This window comes from Gavia stellata, chromosome 24 (assembly GCF_030936135.1).
Source record: "Gavia stellata isolate bGavSte3 chromosome 24, bGavSte3.hap2, whole genome shotgun sequence".
Classification (NCBI taxonomy): Eukaryota; Metazoa; Chordata; class Aves; order Gaviiformes; family Gaviidae; genus Gavia; species Gavia stellata.
In genome coordinates this window covers 3,245,422-3,259,937 of record NC_082617.1, presented here as the reverse complement: position 1 = coordinate 3,259,937, position 14,516 = coordinate 3,245,422, and the positions used below count along the sequence as shown (strand labels likewise).

At 43.6% G+C, this 14,516-nt stretch overlaps 1 protein-coding gene across 1 annotated transcript in view; it reads right to left on the bottom strand.

The window, feature by feature from the left end:
• CACNA1B (calcium voltage-gated channel subunit alpha1 B) overlaps positions 1-14,516 on the bottom strand; it is a 302,202-nt gene that overhangs the window by 140,304 nt on the left and 147,382 nt on the right. The window contains exon 8 of the mRNA XM_059828688.1: positions 9,288-9,403. Coding sequence (XP_059684671.1) covers positions 9,288-9,403 — 116 coding nt within the window. The remainder of the gene's footprint in view (positions 1-9,287; positions 9,404-14,516) is intronic.

The following is a 14,516-nucleotide window of genomic DNA, read 5'->3' as shown; positions in this document are numbered from 1 at the left end:
TTATCACATCCTCGCTCTAAAACCAGATGAGCTGAATGCAGCAGCTGCCACCAACCTTACCCCATTGTATCACCCAGTTACGCCAAGTCTGTGGAGGAAGGGATGGCTGAGAGCGCCGTGTTTCTTACCCCTGTGCCCCTCTTGCACAGGTGGAGGCCAGACAAGCCACTGGAAGACTGTAGCACTTCCTCCACGATTTCCCTCTTTACAATGAGCCACCCACTCCAGTTTCTTTACCCAGCTATCTGGAGAGCAAGAACCTTCCTTCAGACCCAAGCAAGACCACAGGGCTCGACAAGCCAGAGGATGGTCCTCCTGACCAGCCACGTTGGAGACACTGTTTAAGGAGGGAAAGATGCTCTACACCCATTGCTGCTCTTTTGTGTCTCCATCAATAAGACAAGGACTCCAGCCCAGGGGAAATGAATCTCTGCCTCAATGCCCAGGGTAAGACAAGCAGGGCTGGCTGCTGCATGTCAGCAGTGCCCCATGACAAGGGAAAGGATGTCACCAAATAGCCATTGGATCAAATCTTTGTCCAAATAAAATCCACAGCAAGGTAGCCATGGGGGAGTTCTGGCTAGCACTGTTCAGGTTGTGAAATACCTGCAAGACCATCACCGTTGGTTTTCCATTGCTGTATAACTCATCTCCAAAACACAAGTTTATACTTTCGTACAGTGAAAGAATTCAGAAAACACTGAAAAAAAACAACCCTCAAAACTGACTTATCTTTATTTGTGTGAAAGACAACCAAATTTCCTGAGCTTTCACAATGCAAATGTCATCACCCAAGTAAATTTGCAGTACACACCACACTGCGCCAATATTTGAAACCATACAGTTCATACAGTCTGAACAATGGATTTTAGCTTGCTGTTGTAAACTTATGTAAGGATTTTCTTTTAAAGGACAATCTAAAGTAAACAAAATATTGAGTTGGCAGCTGGTAAACTGCACGCTTCCTTGTATTATTATAAATGGCAAATTCTTTCACGTGTTCGGCACAGATGTAATTTGGGATCTTATTAAATCATCTGATACTGTGTTCCCACAAAGTTTTGCTTTAAAGTCCATTTAAAATAGCCTAGATGGAAAGCTAACTAAAAAAAAAAAAAAAAAACCAACAAAAACCAACACACAACCAAAAAACAAACAAACCACAGGCCAAACATCAAAGTGTGCAGCTGAAAGCCATCTGGAAGAATACTAGAGGGATCAGCACTACCACACAAGCCTTATATAATCTCTTTATTAATCATCTGGGAGAGAGAGTGAATGATACATTAATAGGACAACAAACTGAGAAGGCTTAAAAATAATATTCAGGACTGAAGACGACTGGAAACCCAAGCAGAGGAGAACAAAATAAGAACATGCAAACTAGTGTGCCAGAGACATGGAAGAGGGTAAGGAAAGCAATGGTGCTTGGAGGGGGTTAAAAAATGTCAGGTGAGCTAAAAACTTTAAAATATGTGAAATCCTTCCAAAAACCCACATGCCAATACAGTTCAAGTGTTCTCCAAGGCACCTTAAAACAGGCCAGAAACCTGAAATGGGCTTTTTTGATAGTTCAAGAGAGATCTCTCTCAAACAGGCACCTCAGAAATCAACAGGTTCTTCCAAAGTCTTGTCTTGGGAAAAGCTGTACTGGTGTTTGGGGGCTAAAAATATGGATAGAGTTAAGCAACAATTAGTAATGAACATGACTGGCCTAAAACATGTAGAAGGGATGGTTTAGATATGGAGACCTCTTTGCAAAGGCAGCTGGACAAAGGGCCTGCAAATGTGAAACACAAAGGAAACCTGAGCTGGCAGGAGCACGAGCTCAAGATGCTAATACAGTAGACATTTTCCTATAGATTTTTTTAAAGCCTGCATTTGCTCATGGAGTATGATTTTAAAAGCTTTATGTCATATCTGAACGTGATATACCCACATCGCTGTGCAGGACTATGTATAAAAATGAGTCTAGTTCCCAGTACCAGCAGAGTCAATAGTGCCAAGCTGATATGTCTGCACGGTTTTGGAGCCAGGGATTAGTTCAGTCATCAGTACTTTGGGATTCTCCGTTTTGTGCTCCTCTGTGCAACGCAGATGTGGTTTTTTCCTATGCTACATACTAGCAAATTGCAGTGAAAATTAAAACCAGTTGGAGTGGAGTGTACATTTAGGTCTTGCAACAAAGAGCAAGCACAGGAAAGCAAACACATCCCAGCGGAGCTCTTCTGCTCTTCTCTCCCAGAAAGAGAAGCTGACTTTTAGACAGCATTTGGTAATTAAATGGACCAATACAAGCTACTGCAGGGAGTGGAGACACTGCCATGCAAGTGGTGAGCAACAAAAGTCATGAGCTAGCAAAGGTCTGAAGTCAGGCAGCCTTTCTTCGGGGGCTACGCCCAGATGAGTGCCATGCAAGAGAGCTGTGTCTGCAGAAAAAAGATCTCAGCCAGAGCCAGCACAATTAGTGGTCAATGCTCTGAGGGTTGTTGGTTTCAGTCACATCTTGTTAAAAAAAAGAAGGAGTCGATTCACTTAGCTCGAAGCCCAAATCTGCACTCCATTCATATTGGTGCAGGAAAAACATCATTGTACTGGTTCCTTTCAAAGATCTCTGACTCTCAGTAGGAAAAGAAATTCTTTTCCCTTGTTTCCATGTGGCCTTTTGTTTTGCATGTTCCTGTAATAATTTGTCCTGACTCTCCACTGTCCTTTGGGCAGCAAGGGAAAAACAGTCCTGAGTCCCCAGATCACCTCTGGGGACTGTGAACTGTATGAATACACAATCATTGTGATTTGCAATGGTGTACTGATGCCAACAGATGTTCCGGTGTCACCTCTGTCCCCAACGGCCAGACTGATGAGAGGTTTAGCCATACTGAGGTTTCAGAGTGATAAATGCCAGTGGGACCTCAGAATTTGTAAGGTGTGACAATTTGCTATCAAGGTACCTTCGCCTACAAAGCACATGCTCTTTCAAGACAACTCCGCAAACCAGCTGAGCCTTTGCCCCAAATTCAGGGCTCTGGGTTGATGCCCAAATACATCTCCATCCATAGACATACCTCACCAAGGCTCAGTTTTACTGTTCCCTTAAAATAAACAAAACCCAGGTTTCACCTATGCAATTCCCTCAAGCCTGACTCTCCTCCACCATTGCCCCTTGATAGTCACTCCTGTCTGTCTTGCATCCTCTGGGAAACCAAAGGACCACATCTACCCTAGTGAGGCTTTACATGGTTTTTAAAGCCTGCTAAAAAGACAGCTCAGCAGACTACTCCTCATTGCTAGGATTTTTTTTTTTTAACCATGAGGATCAGAAGTTGCATTGCCTTTAGTCATCACTGTAACACAGAGACTGGAAGAAGATAATTAGGATGCCTGAAAACCCCTCAAACAACAGTGACTCTACATTAGAAGAAATATTCCACAAAGAGACAGTACCAGATCAGCAACTTCTAGCCGCCAAACAAAGGCACAGGGGCTTTGCTAGGATATCAGAGTGAGAGGTGTCTCAGCAGTAAGATTAATTGCTGGTCATTAAGTACTGACAACACACAGCACATTACAGGACTGGAAATAAAGGCAAACCTTATACTGGCAAGTTGAACAAAACAGGCAAAGCAGCAGAGAAACATGGTGCCCCTTCTCTTTCTCTTTGGCATGGGGAGCTAGGACATTGTGGGCTCAAAAGAAGAGCAGATTACAGGAAATAACTCACAGTCAACAGGAGACAGAAGTTAGAAAAAAGGAAGAACAACTGAATTTAACTGCTGAAGCTTCAGACTTGCTAAATAGAAAAAGCGAATAAAAACGCATCTCTTAGAAGAAGCCATCACGCTCTCACGAGGGACTCTAATTTGTCTTTCTGGCAATTATCCTCCCTTGCCATCTCACACACATTGCTGCCCTTTTTCATTGATGTCGGTGTCTTTTCCCAGCTGTATCAAGGGGCTTGTCGCTCTGTTTCTTCTACAGAAAGCTAAAACCTGAGGTTCATAAAGCTTTGTCGTGTCAAGGAACGGCATTCAAGTTACAGTGAGCTGAAAGAGAGAGGTTAAACCCATTCCCAAAGCCTGCTTACTCCAGGAAAAAAGAAACACTCAGAATCAATGCTGTGTGAAAGAGAGGGACTTGGAAAGAATTAAAATGCAAAAGACATGCAACTTGATTAGCTATGAACTGAAAGACTTCCAGTCTCTGAGCAAAGTGTTTTCAAAATGATGCATGTCCTTGTAAGATAAGAGAAACCTCTTCAAAAGAATATTTGTGGGCTTATAAGCGCTTTACTCTGTGCAGAGAACTTCTAGTTCTCCGCTCTCCGTTGGAAATGCAGCATGACAGCCTAATAGTTGCTACAGTTTTGAGGAGTTTAATGGAGACAGCAGCGGTGGCAAAATAATTTGCATGGATTACATTGCTTGGCTTCACCACTTTTCAATTCCTCTGAAAGGCACAATTTCAAATTGACTTTGCACAGAGCCCAACGAAAATGTGAAACGAAGAGAGAGCCTGTCCCAGCACGCAGCGTGTGAAACAGGACAGGGTTTGCTCACCACCACCAAGACTTTATTTGATATTGGTTGAACTGAAGAAGAGGCATTTGGGGAAGAGGACTGTTGTCTCATGCCTAGAGGAGCAACACAGTGCTAAGCATTGCTTTTTACACCTGCATCAGCTGACTCCTAGTGGTGGGAAGAGTTGGTCCCTTTAAAGAATTTACTAAAAAACAGACAGGTGACTTTATTCTTCAAGGTTAAATTTAAAGATTACAGGTCTGTTTCTAATTGATCCATACAGTTCACTTCTAAACGATAGGCAGAGTCAATGTTTATGAGCTTGATGTGGCAATTACCATATGAATTTTTGGCCTAAATTCTGTGAGATGCAAGAAATTATAGGATTTTATCATTGCTTCTGGTCTGTAACTCGCACTAGTTTTATAATACTGAAAATCTTACACGTTTATAAGTCATTTAAGGTGGCATGACATTTCTTCTTGACATCCTCAAAAAGACTCTACTGAGCTACAATTTTCCTTGCTTAGTCTTGGCCTCATGATATGGGAATTTTACATGAAATCACCTGTTATCTCATTTGAAGAAATTCTGACTACCCTATATATTCATTCTTCAACATGCACCTGAGATATAAGTAAAGGCAGAAACTTCATACCTGGCTTCTGTATAATCCTAAGTGAAGAAAGTCAATTCAAACTCTAAATTGGTCAGACCATGGGTTGATTTTTTCTTTCAAGTCATGCACGCCTAAATTCAGCACTTCAGCACGTTATCTGTGTTACAGTTTTCTCTTTCGTTCCCCAACCCTTTGTTAAGAAGGCATTTCTTAAGCACTTCATCAATTAAGGCTTCCTATATTAAGTATAACTCACACAAGTATTCGCACATTAAGGTTGTCACTGTTTAAACACCTTGCTATAGATCCCTCAAGCAGATATGCTGCTGACTGCATTAAACAATTCACATTTAAAACAGCCTGAGCTATGTTTGCTTCAGTTTCAACCACAGCTGCACTTCTGGTGATTTATCAACAGTGAGCTGGCACCAAAATCTTTCAGCTGTGCCAAGGTACCTCTTTGAAAACTTCACAAGCACTTTTTATTACTATTTTCTTCCTTTTTATACTCTTATTTTACCACTGGAAAAAATTTAAAAGTACCACCAGAAAAAAAAGAAAAACGTGAAAGTCAAGAGCCAGGCTGTTAAAGAAGTTTCATTCTTACAAGACAAATGTAAGACAAGGCATTAGACCAGGTCTGGAACACGCTCGAGTCGGACAGCACTTAAGAGGTAGAAAACAAAGACCCATTGTTTTCTTCTGGAGGACTAAACAGTCTACAATTTAGTGTAAGAAAGGGTTGGTAGTAAACAGCCCCAAAATTTTATCTGAACCACCTTTTTAATGCAATATGTACAGCAAGAGATAACATTACATCATTCAGATTACAAACAGAGAAGCTGTGAGAAACATTCAAGACACTCAAGAGTGGTCAATAAATGATGAGCACAATGTTAAATTAAAATCATTGTTGACAAATGGAAGGTAGTGTACAGACAAAGGAGTGATTTTAGTCACTCCAATACTTTCCTTGGTCCTAAACCAGTTACAGCCCTTGAGGTAAAAACTTGAGCACTACCGAGAACAAGGAAACCTCCTTTCCAGCTCCAGCAATTACTCAGAATATGTAAAACATTCTAGAGCAAAACCAATCAGATTAAGTATTAAGATGCTGCTTCATGAATCACTGGAATGCAGCTTTCCGCTCTTCCTACCTTGCATCAAAAATAAATGAGAAAAAATGAACAAACAAAATGCTCAGGGAGGATACTATAAATATTAGAAGCCTGGAGAGCCTTCCATGGGAAGAGAGCGGATTGAGCAGATTGGTTCTGCATGCTTTAGAGCAGAAAAAATAAGATGAAACAAGGTAGAGAGAGACCAGAGAAAGAAAAGTAATAAAAAGGAATACAAATTTCACTCCTGAGCTCTTCCTCTCATTGCAGAAAGGCAACGTATTTAAAATCGAGGACAGGACATACTGTTCGGTGGGTTGGTTTGTTTTTTAAAAATAAACTAACTGTTAATGTGTGGAACTCTTTGCTACAAGATTCAATGAGGTCAAGGATGCCAGAAGAATTTAAAAACAATTAGATATTCACATGAATAATAACAAAATTCTCCAGAGTTACATTAGAGCAGAACACCAAGAGCTTTTGCTCTTTCATTTATGCAAACAGCTTATTACATCTCACTGCCTGGGGCTGTTGCAAGAGATTTCTGTACAGGCTGGATGGTCTGTGACTGTCCTCTCTGGCTTTTTTCCTCCACCACCCACGCAGTTTGCTTTGGCCATTGCCCCATACACGGTGCTGGACAAGGAAGGCTGATGATCTAGTTTGGAAACTAGCTGAAATCCTCTAAAACAAAAATGGGAAATCTCCACCAATGGCACAGCCTCAAATTTCAGCATCTGAATTGGAAACATTTGATTCTCTGTTTTGGTTAGCCTTCACGCTACCTTTTGTATTCAAACATTTACTAGCATTGCTAAGGTGATTTTAATTATTGTTATTATTCAGCTGTACTAGGAAGCTTTTTTTATATTCCTATTGTATTTTCAACAATGCCTTTACAGAATATTTTTATTATGCCCTGATTTAGCTATTTTGCATACACTTTCCTGTTCTAGAACGCCTTCCGGATCTTACATTACTAGACAAAAGAAAAAGATGGGCATTTTACAGCAGTTTCACTCTATGCTGATGTGGCATTTATTCAGCACTGGCAACACAGAAATAGAATAGCCAGCCATTCCCACAGGGATGCGAAGTTGGAGCAGAGATTGGCTGTATGTTCTATAACTTCTCCACCTCAACTTCCAGATAAGTTCAGCTAATGAACTCTACGTAGTTTCTCTTGGCAGAACAGTCATCAAAATGAAATGAAGCAACCCACATCCCTGCAAGAGAATTCTCATCTTTATTTTACTGATGGGGAAATCAGGATTTAGAGACTGAGCCTCACGAGAGCAAGATGGCACTAGAGCCAAGGCAGAACCACAGCAAACTCTGCTAGAGCCACAGGATAAACCATTAATTAATTTTAATTTGAGGTAGCACAAAAGCTCTAAACAAATGGGAAGACAAATTATAAATGGAAAGTGACTGATTCTTTTTTTGAATCCTACAGAACCACAGACTAAAGTGTGGTTACCTAATTGAGGACAGTTGCTGTTGAACAGTCACAGTGAATAAAAGTCAACTGGCACTCAATTGTCACTCTCCATAGGGGAAACAATGGGTTCGAGCCACCATATAAACTGCTGCTACTTCTTCCTATTTTACATTTCAATGCTCCAGTCTTTTCCCTCTCTGGCCAGGTTCTCAAAACTCATGCCCAGACCACTGTGCTCTGGGGAGCTACCGCAGCCCCCCCCCCCCAGTGCTCCCAGAGCCCTGCACCCCTGGGCACACAGGCTGGCAGAGTGCTCCAGAGGAGAAAGCAGAAGCAAAGCAGCGGGAGCCACGTGCAAACACTCTTCCAAATACTGGCACCCAGGTTGTGCATGTAAAACAGAAGCCGAAAAGCCAGAAAAAGAGCCAGGTATATGCAGAATAGCACCAGGATGTGCTGGCCCCTGGCATGTACGCAGCTCATGCGTGTGCAATGCTGCAATGAGTTGTTGTGACCGTACAATTACTTGCTTGCGCAAGTACATTTTAGCGCATCAGGCCTCTAGCATCAGTATGGATTTCAAAACAAGGAACGATGAGAGGGCTTTTAGCATGGTGCCAGCCCATGGTTTAGGAGCACCACAGAGTGCTGATTCTGCCACCGGTCCATCGGCTGATGTCAGGCGAGTCACTGTGTAACGTTGGACCTCAGTTTCCCCATTTGTAAAGGGCAAGGATGAAGCTGACCTGCCTAGAAAGGCATCTGGAAAATCTATTTGAGAAACCACTGCTTCTTTTTCTCCCCATCATTGTTTTAAAAGGCATTTTCATTTTACTCAGATGTTTCAGCTTCTCAGAAAATCAAGCAAGGAAGCAAATTAGCCCCAGAAGTTTTCTTGATGCTATGTGAATGAATTGCACTGTTGTTATGTCAATATATGCATCAGCTACCCTATAACACAGAAAGGTTATTGGTAATCTTTACAGTCTGATAAAAAGGAAGAGAAAAACATGCTATTTTTTTGTTAAATTAGTGCGTTTGTGTTCTTGTTAAAGTTGCTCACAACTTGCAATAAAGAGCAATATTCAGTTATAATAGTTATAAAGCAATGTTAATATGTGCTGGGGTGAGTTTCATGAAAGTGATCTCTGTAGCTCATAAAAATGACACTCCAGTGTATTTTACTACCGCAGCAAAAGAGGCTTATAAAACAGCTATGGTGGAAAGTAAATAAAATATAAATGACTCATATAAGGGAACAGTTTCCCCACTGTGGAGACTTTGGGCACTGTATCACTTTTTATATTATACTGTATTAAGACAATTGCTTTGATCTCAGCAATAAGGAAAGTTGGCCTAACTCCTTTATTTTTGCTTAACCAAACTCAGATCTTTTACAATAACTTTAGTGTGACTGCTCAGAAACAAGCCCAACAAAAATAACAAGTGCTGGCTGGGTCCTCTCTAGTCTGGAGTTACCTCGATGGCCAGCAACACCGAGGACTCATTCTGGGGCCCTTGTCCCGTGTCATCACCAGACTTTACTTGCCACAAAACGTATTCAATCAAGATCAGGCAATCTCTTGCCTTACCTGCTTTGAAGATCCACTCCAAATATCCATTTAGCTCCCGTTCAATTTGCTGCTGCCTACGGAGTTTCAGGAAAGCTCGACGGTTTTCTACCCTCTCTCGTTCTTTGGCAAATTCACTACGGAGAGAGAAGAATGAGAAAGCACATGTCACAAGTGGTCAGGGAAAATACGCAGCCCTTCTTTCGCCTTTCAGATTGTATTCACGAAGCCTGTGAAGTCGATGACAGCAGTAGTGAATGGAAACCACTGCACGCTACATGTTGTTGTCCGATGAAATGCTACTTTGACTGTAGCTCAGCTGGTTTTTTGCCTCTCTTATCCTAAGAGAGGAATGCAAACTGCCATGTGCACACACTTTTGTTCTGGGGCCACACCATATCCAATACAACCAGATCCTGATGCACAACCGCATACACCTGTCCAGTCATGCAATACAAATTATTATCCCCAGCACTAAAAGCTGTCTTCCATCCCTCCATACCACTCACCCCATAGCAGAATTTCCTCTAGAAGCACAGTATTATGTCACAGGGGCACCTCTCTGCCTTGGAAGAGATCTACTCGTCCGTGTTAGCCTTTCTCTGAGTTGTCCCAGGCTTAAGCCAACTTTGAGAAACGCAAGTCAAACAAGAGCTGCAAGTGAGGTTGGGTACTCTGGGGTGAAGGTGAAATAGCCCAGATGCTCTGAGTTCAGGGTAACAACGGTCCTGCTATTTGCTAAAATCACATGGAAAGCAAGTATCTTGACATCAAATCATCAGAACAGCACTGGACAGGGGAGTCAGAAGTAAGGTTCATCCAACCATTGAAAAAATCTTGTCCAAGTACATCCTGCTGCCTAGTTTGAAATGATGCCAAGACAATAGTGCAGCCACCACCCCCAAGACGCCCACGCCAGGGCTTTCCCCAAACTAATTTGTAGCATCTCTGAGAAACTTCTGATGCCCCACCTGGAGATGTACATGCCCATCTACGTGCCCATGGAGCTCTGAACCAGGCTGTGCAACCCCTTGCTTTGAGCACACTGGCATGACTCCCACAACAGCCTAATCTATTCCGTTAAATGTGGAATCAGGCTTTTGTCCCTCATGTATACCAGTGGCTCGCTCACTCGACATTTTGAAATCTTAACTTTGCTGTGTCCTTTAAAACTTCAGTTAACTGTTAATTGTTGCAAACCTTTAGTTAACCCCTGTTCTTGACTAAAATCCCACCTAATCACCCGTTCGTTGCCCACACAATTGTTTCAGAAGCCAGAAAGGAGCAGAAGATGGGAGGAAGGAGGAAGAATGGAAAAAAAGGAGCTGCGAGTGCCAGAGGCAGCTTTATATTCACAGTCTACACTTTACCCTTCACAGCTAAGACTTTTGCTTTGTTTGGCAGGACTGTTTGACCTGCAGAGAAGGGACTGTGGGGACAACTTGGCTCAGCACAGCGACGCACACCGGTACCAGACACTGATGTGAGAGCTGCCATCAGCTGAGCAGTTATCTTGACTTTGGCAGCGCATCCCAGTCTCCTGACTCCCCTCTCCTGTCCCCCACCTGACAGCACAGCCCATGACCCCATCCTTGAAACGGAGAAAGCCAAAACATCGCTCTGAACTAACAGCTCCTCCTTGGCATTCAGCACGTGTCTGCTGGGTGACTTGGGATCCTGTATGTATCAGCTGGATCACCGATTTTCTCCCTCTTGCCTTTTAATGTTCTCATTTCTGGTTCAGTGCCTGCTGGTCGGGCCATGGACCTCTTCTCAGTTTTGATTTCTCTCTGGAGGGGGAGGAATGAGATCAGACAGCGCAAGGTGACAACATGCATTTACAAACTGCCAGACGTGGAGGGGACACACTTCCTGCATTACAGGCTCGTGTCACCGCAAATTTCCCAGAGCTGGGCTATGCCGGATGGAAGCAGGAGGCAACACCCACTGTGGAGTTTCATAAAGGACCGCAGCAGCAAGGAAGGACAGCAGATGAGCCGTGGCACCGCTCCCTCGCCCCTCAGGACCAGGGAAGGGAGAGCTTTCTTTGCAAAGCCTTTCATCCTCTGCCAGCTCCTATCTGGCCTAAGGAAAGTAAAAGCTACCTAGGACTTGTCCCTTTAATCTCAACTTTAAATATGTAAGAAAATAAGGGAGGAACTGTGCCAAGTTGCAAACCTTCAGTAGTTTCTGTACAGCCATGCACGCTTTTCACAAGACACTGGTGAGGAACGTTGCTGAGGTCAAAGCCACCTGCACTCTCCTCTTCCCTGGAGCTGGCAGGTTTGGAACTGCCATAGAAGCTGGGAAGGTAACTTCCAGGAGAAGACAGTACCTTGGGTCTGTGCTCATCGAATGCCTTCTGACTGCTACAGAGCTGTAGCAAAATCACCCGGGTTGAAGACTGGAGGGTCTTGATGTATGGTCTTCCTGGCAGAGGAATGCATCACTTGCTCTTTTTTCTATCTCCAGGAGATAGGAGAGAGTTTTGATGAAGCTGGAACTTGTCAAAAGACTGTGTATTTCTTTATGAAATGTATTAATAAAAACACGTGTCTCTCTTGCACGACATTCATCACCATTCAGGAACTGAAACATTCCCCAATTGCAGCAACTGGAAAACTCCTAGAATTTCTGTTTGAGAGCTTTTCAACAAAATTTCACAACATATTCAAAGAAAGTGGGCAAGAAAAAAAGTATCAAAATGCCATGTTTCATCTAAAAATATTTCAGCTGAAGTTTTTCTGTCAGTTCTAAATGAAACGGGCTGGATGGCCGAGCCCAAAGGGTTGTGGTGAATGGAGTTAAATCCAGGTGGCGGCCAGTCACAAGCGGTGTTCCCCAGGGCTCGGTACTGGGGCCGGTCTTGTTTAATATCTTTATCAATGACCTGGACAAGGGGATTGAGTACACCCTCAGCAAGTTTGCAGATGACACCGAGTTGGGTGGGAGTGTTGACTTGCTGGAGGGTCGGAAGGCTTTGCAGAGGGACCTGGACAGGCTGGATCGATGGGCCGAGGCCAATTGTATGTGGTTCAACAAGGGCAAGTGCCGGGTCCTGCACTTGGGTCACAACAACCCCATGCAATGCTACAGGCTTGAGGAGAGGTGGCTGGAAAGCTCCCCCACAGAAAAGGACCTGGGGGTGTTGGTCGACAGCCGGCCGAATATGAGCCAGCAGTGTGCCCAGGTGGCCAAGAAGGCCAACGGCATCCCGGCCTGTATCAGAAATGGTGTGGCCAGCAGGAGTAGGGAGGTGATCGTGCCCCTGTACTCGGAGCTGGTGAGGCCGCACCTCGAATGCTGTGTTCAGTTTTGGGCCCCTCACTACAAGAAGGACATTGAGGTGCTGGAGCGTGTCCAGAGAAGGGTGACGGAGCTGATGAGGGGTCTGGAGCACAAGTTTGATGAGGAGCAGCTGAGGGAGCTGGGGTTGTTCAGCCTGGAGAAGAGGAGGCTGAGGGGAGACCTCATCGCTCTCCACAACTACCTGAAAGGGGGTTGTGGGGAGGTGGGTGCTGGTCTCTTCTCCCATGTAGCTAGCAATAGAATGAGAGGAAATGGCCTCAAGTTGCGCCAGGGGAGGTTTAGACTGGGCATTAGGAAAAATCTCTTCACCAAAAGTGTTGTCTGACATTGGAAGAGGCTGCCCAGGGAGGTGGTGGAGTCACCATCCCTGGAGGTGTTTAAAAGACGTGTGGATGAGGCACTTAGGGACATGGTTTAGTGGTGGACTTGGCAGGGTTAGGTTTATGGTTGGACTTGATGATCTTAAAGGTCTTTTCCAACCTAAACCATTCTATGATTCTAAAACAGAGAAAGTCCCATGGGAACGTGTGGTAGCAGTAAATAAGTTTCCTCTTTTATTGAGCATAATTGCTATTTATGCCACTGACTTGCAAAAATCTCACAAATCACCAGAAAGGAAACCTGAACAGGAAATATTCTGCCTCCTGCCCAGCTTTACCTCCAGGACTTTATACATAGCTGGTCCTCCACACTTTGGCCAATTTTGGAATGAGTAATAATGTTCACCCATTCTCATCCTCGGATCTCGTCAACCACCATCTGCCCCAAAAGCCCTCCAAACTATTCATGTTTCAGCACCGTGCAGATAGGCATTAAGAGGAGGAAAGCTGAAAGGCCAGTACTCCTACACGCGGCACAGCAACAGGAGACACTGCTTCGGAGGAAGCCGAGCCTGGGTAGATGACTACAATGCATTTTAGTTACAACATGACAGTTGTGAATAACTGGTCCTACAGAGACAGCAGGAACAAACAGAAATCAAAGAAAGGGCATTCATTCATCACGGAAACCACAAGCCATCCAGTCAAGCTCAATGTGTCACATTTTTCTTCTCAGGAGTGGTCGGTGCTTAAAGTCACGAGGAAAATGAATGATTGTTGCTTATCACCTTGGTGGGTGGAACAGTAAAATAAATCTTGTTGTAAATATGCACTGGAATAACCACTTCAGGGAAATTCAGGAGGCCCCCCAGCCACAAAAGAGACAAGGTCAACTCATGAGTAACCACCAAGGTCAGTAAAAGATTATAAACCAATGAAATTCTTACAAGTACTTTATCCATGCTGATCTTAAATTAAAAATACTGTCACAGCAACCGAAAAGGGAAAAAAAATAAACAAACCACAATCTTCATCCCCTGAGCCTCTGATTAACTTTCTATATGCCAGCAGAGAGCTGAGATGGAGCATCATGTAATGCATCTCCTGGTCTCGGGTTTCATGGCACACTCCCAGGCCCAGCAACAGCAGGCCTGCTGCAAGACTGATCACACCATGAAACCTCTACAATTCAGGTTTTCTGCTTAGAAAGCAGACAGAAATGCTTCCCACTCACAGGGAAGAGGCAGGAAGAGATGATATAGCATCACTGTCATTGCTGCCACTAGTAGTGCTGATGATTAGCGATTCGTAATAACAACATAGGTAATTAGCTCCTCATTCAGAATAATACCACTGAGCTACACATGATCTCATGAAATCTCAGATCTTAAAATGGGAGAACAGCTTTCATCTGCTGAATCTAAAACACTGTTCAGAGTGAGCAGAAAGAAGCACAGATCTCAGAAGGACTCCACCAGGGACTCCTGGAAAGCAGCTGTAAAGAACTTCTAGAATTTTAAGTCTAAAACAAAAAAAACCCAATGAGTTTTAGGATTGGCTTCATCTCCGGTCCAAGTACATCAAAGGAATGAGTAAAGTTGAGCCTGAATGGCACGTGACA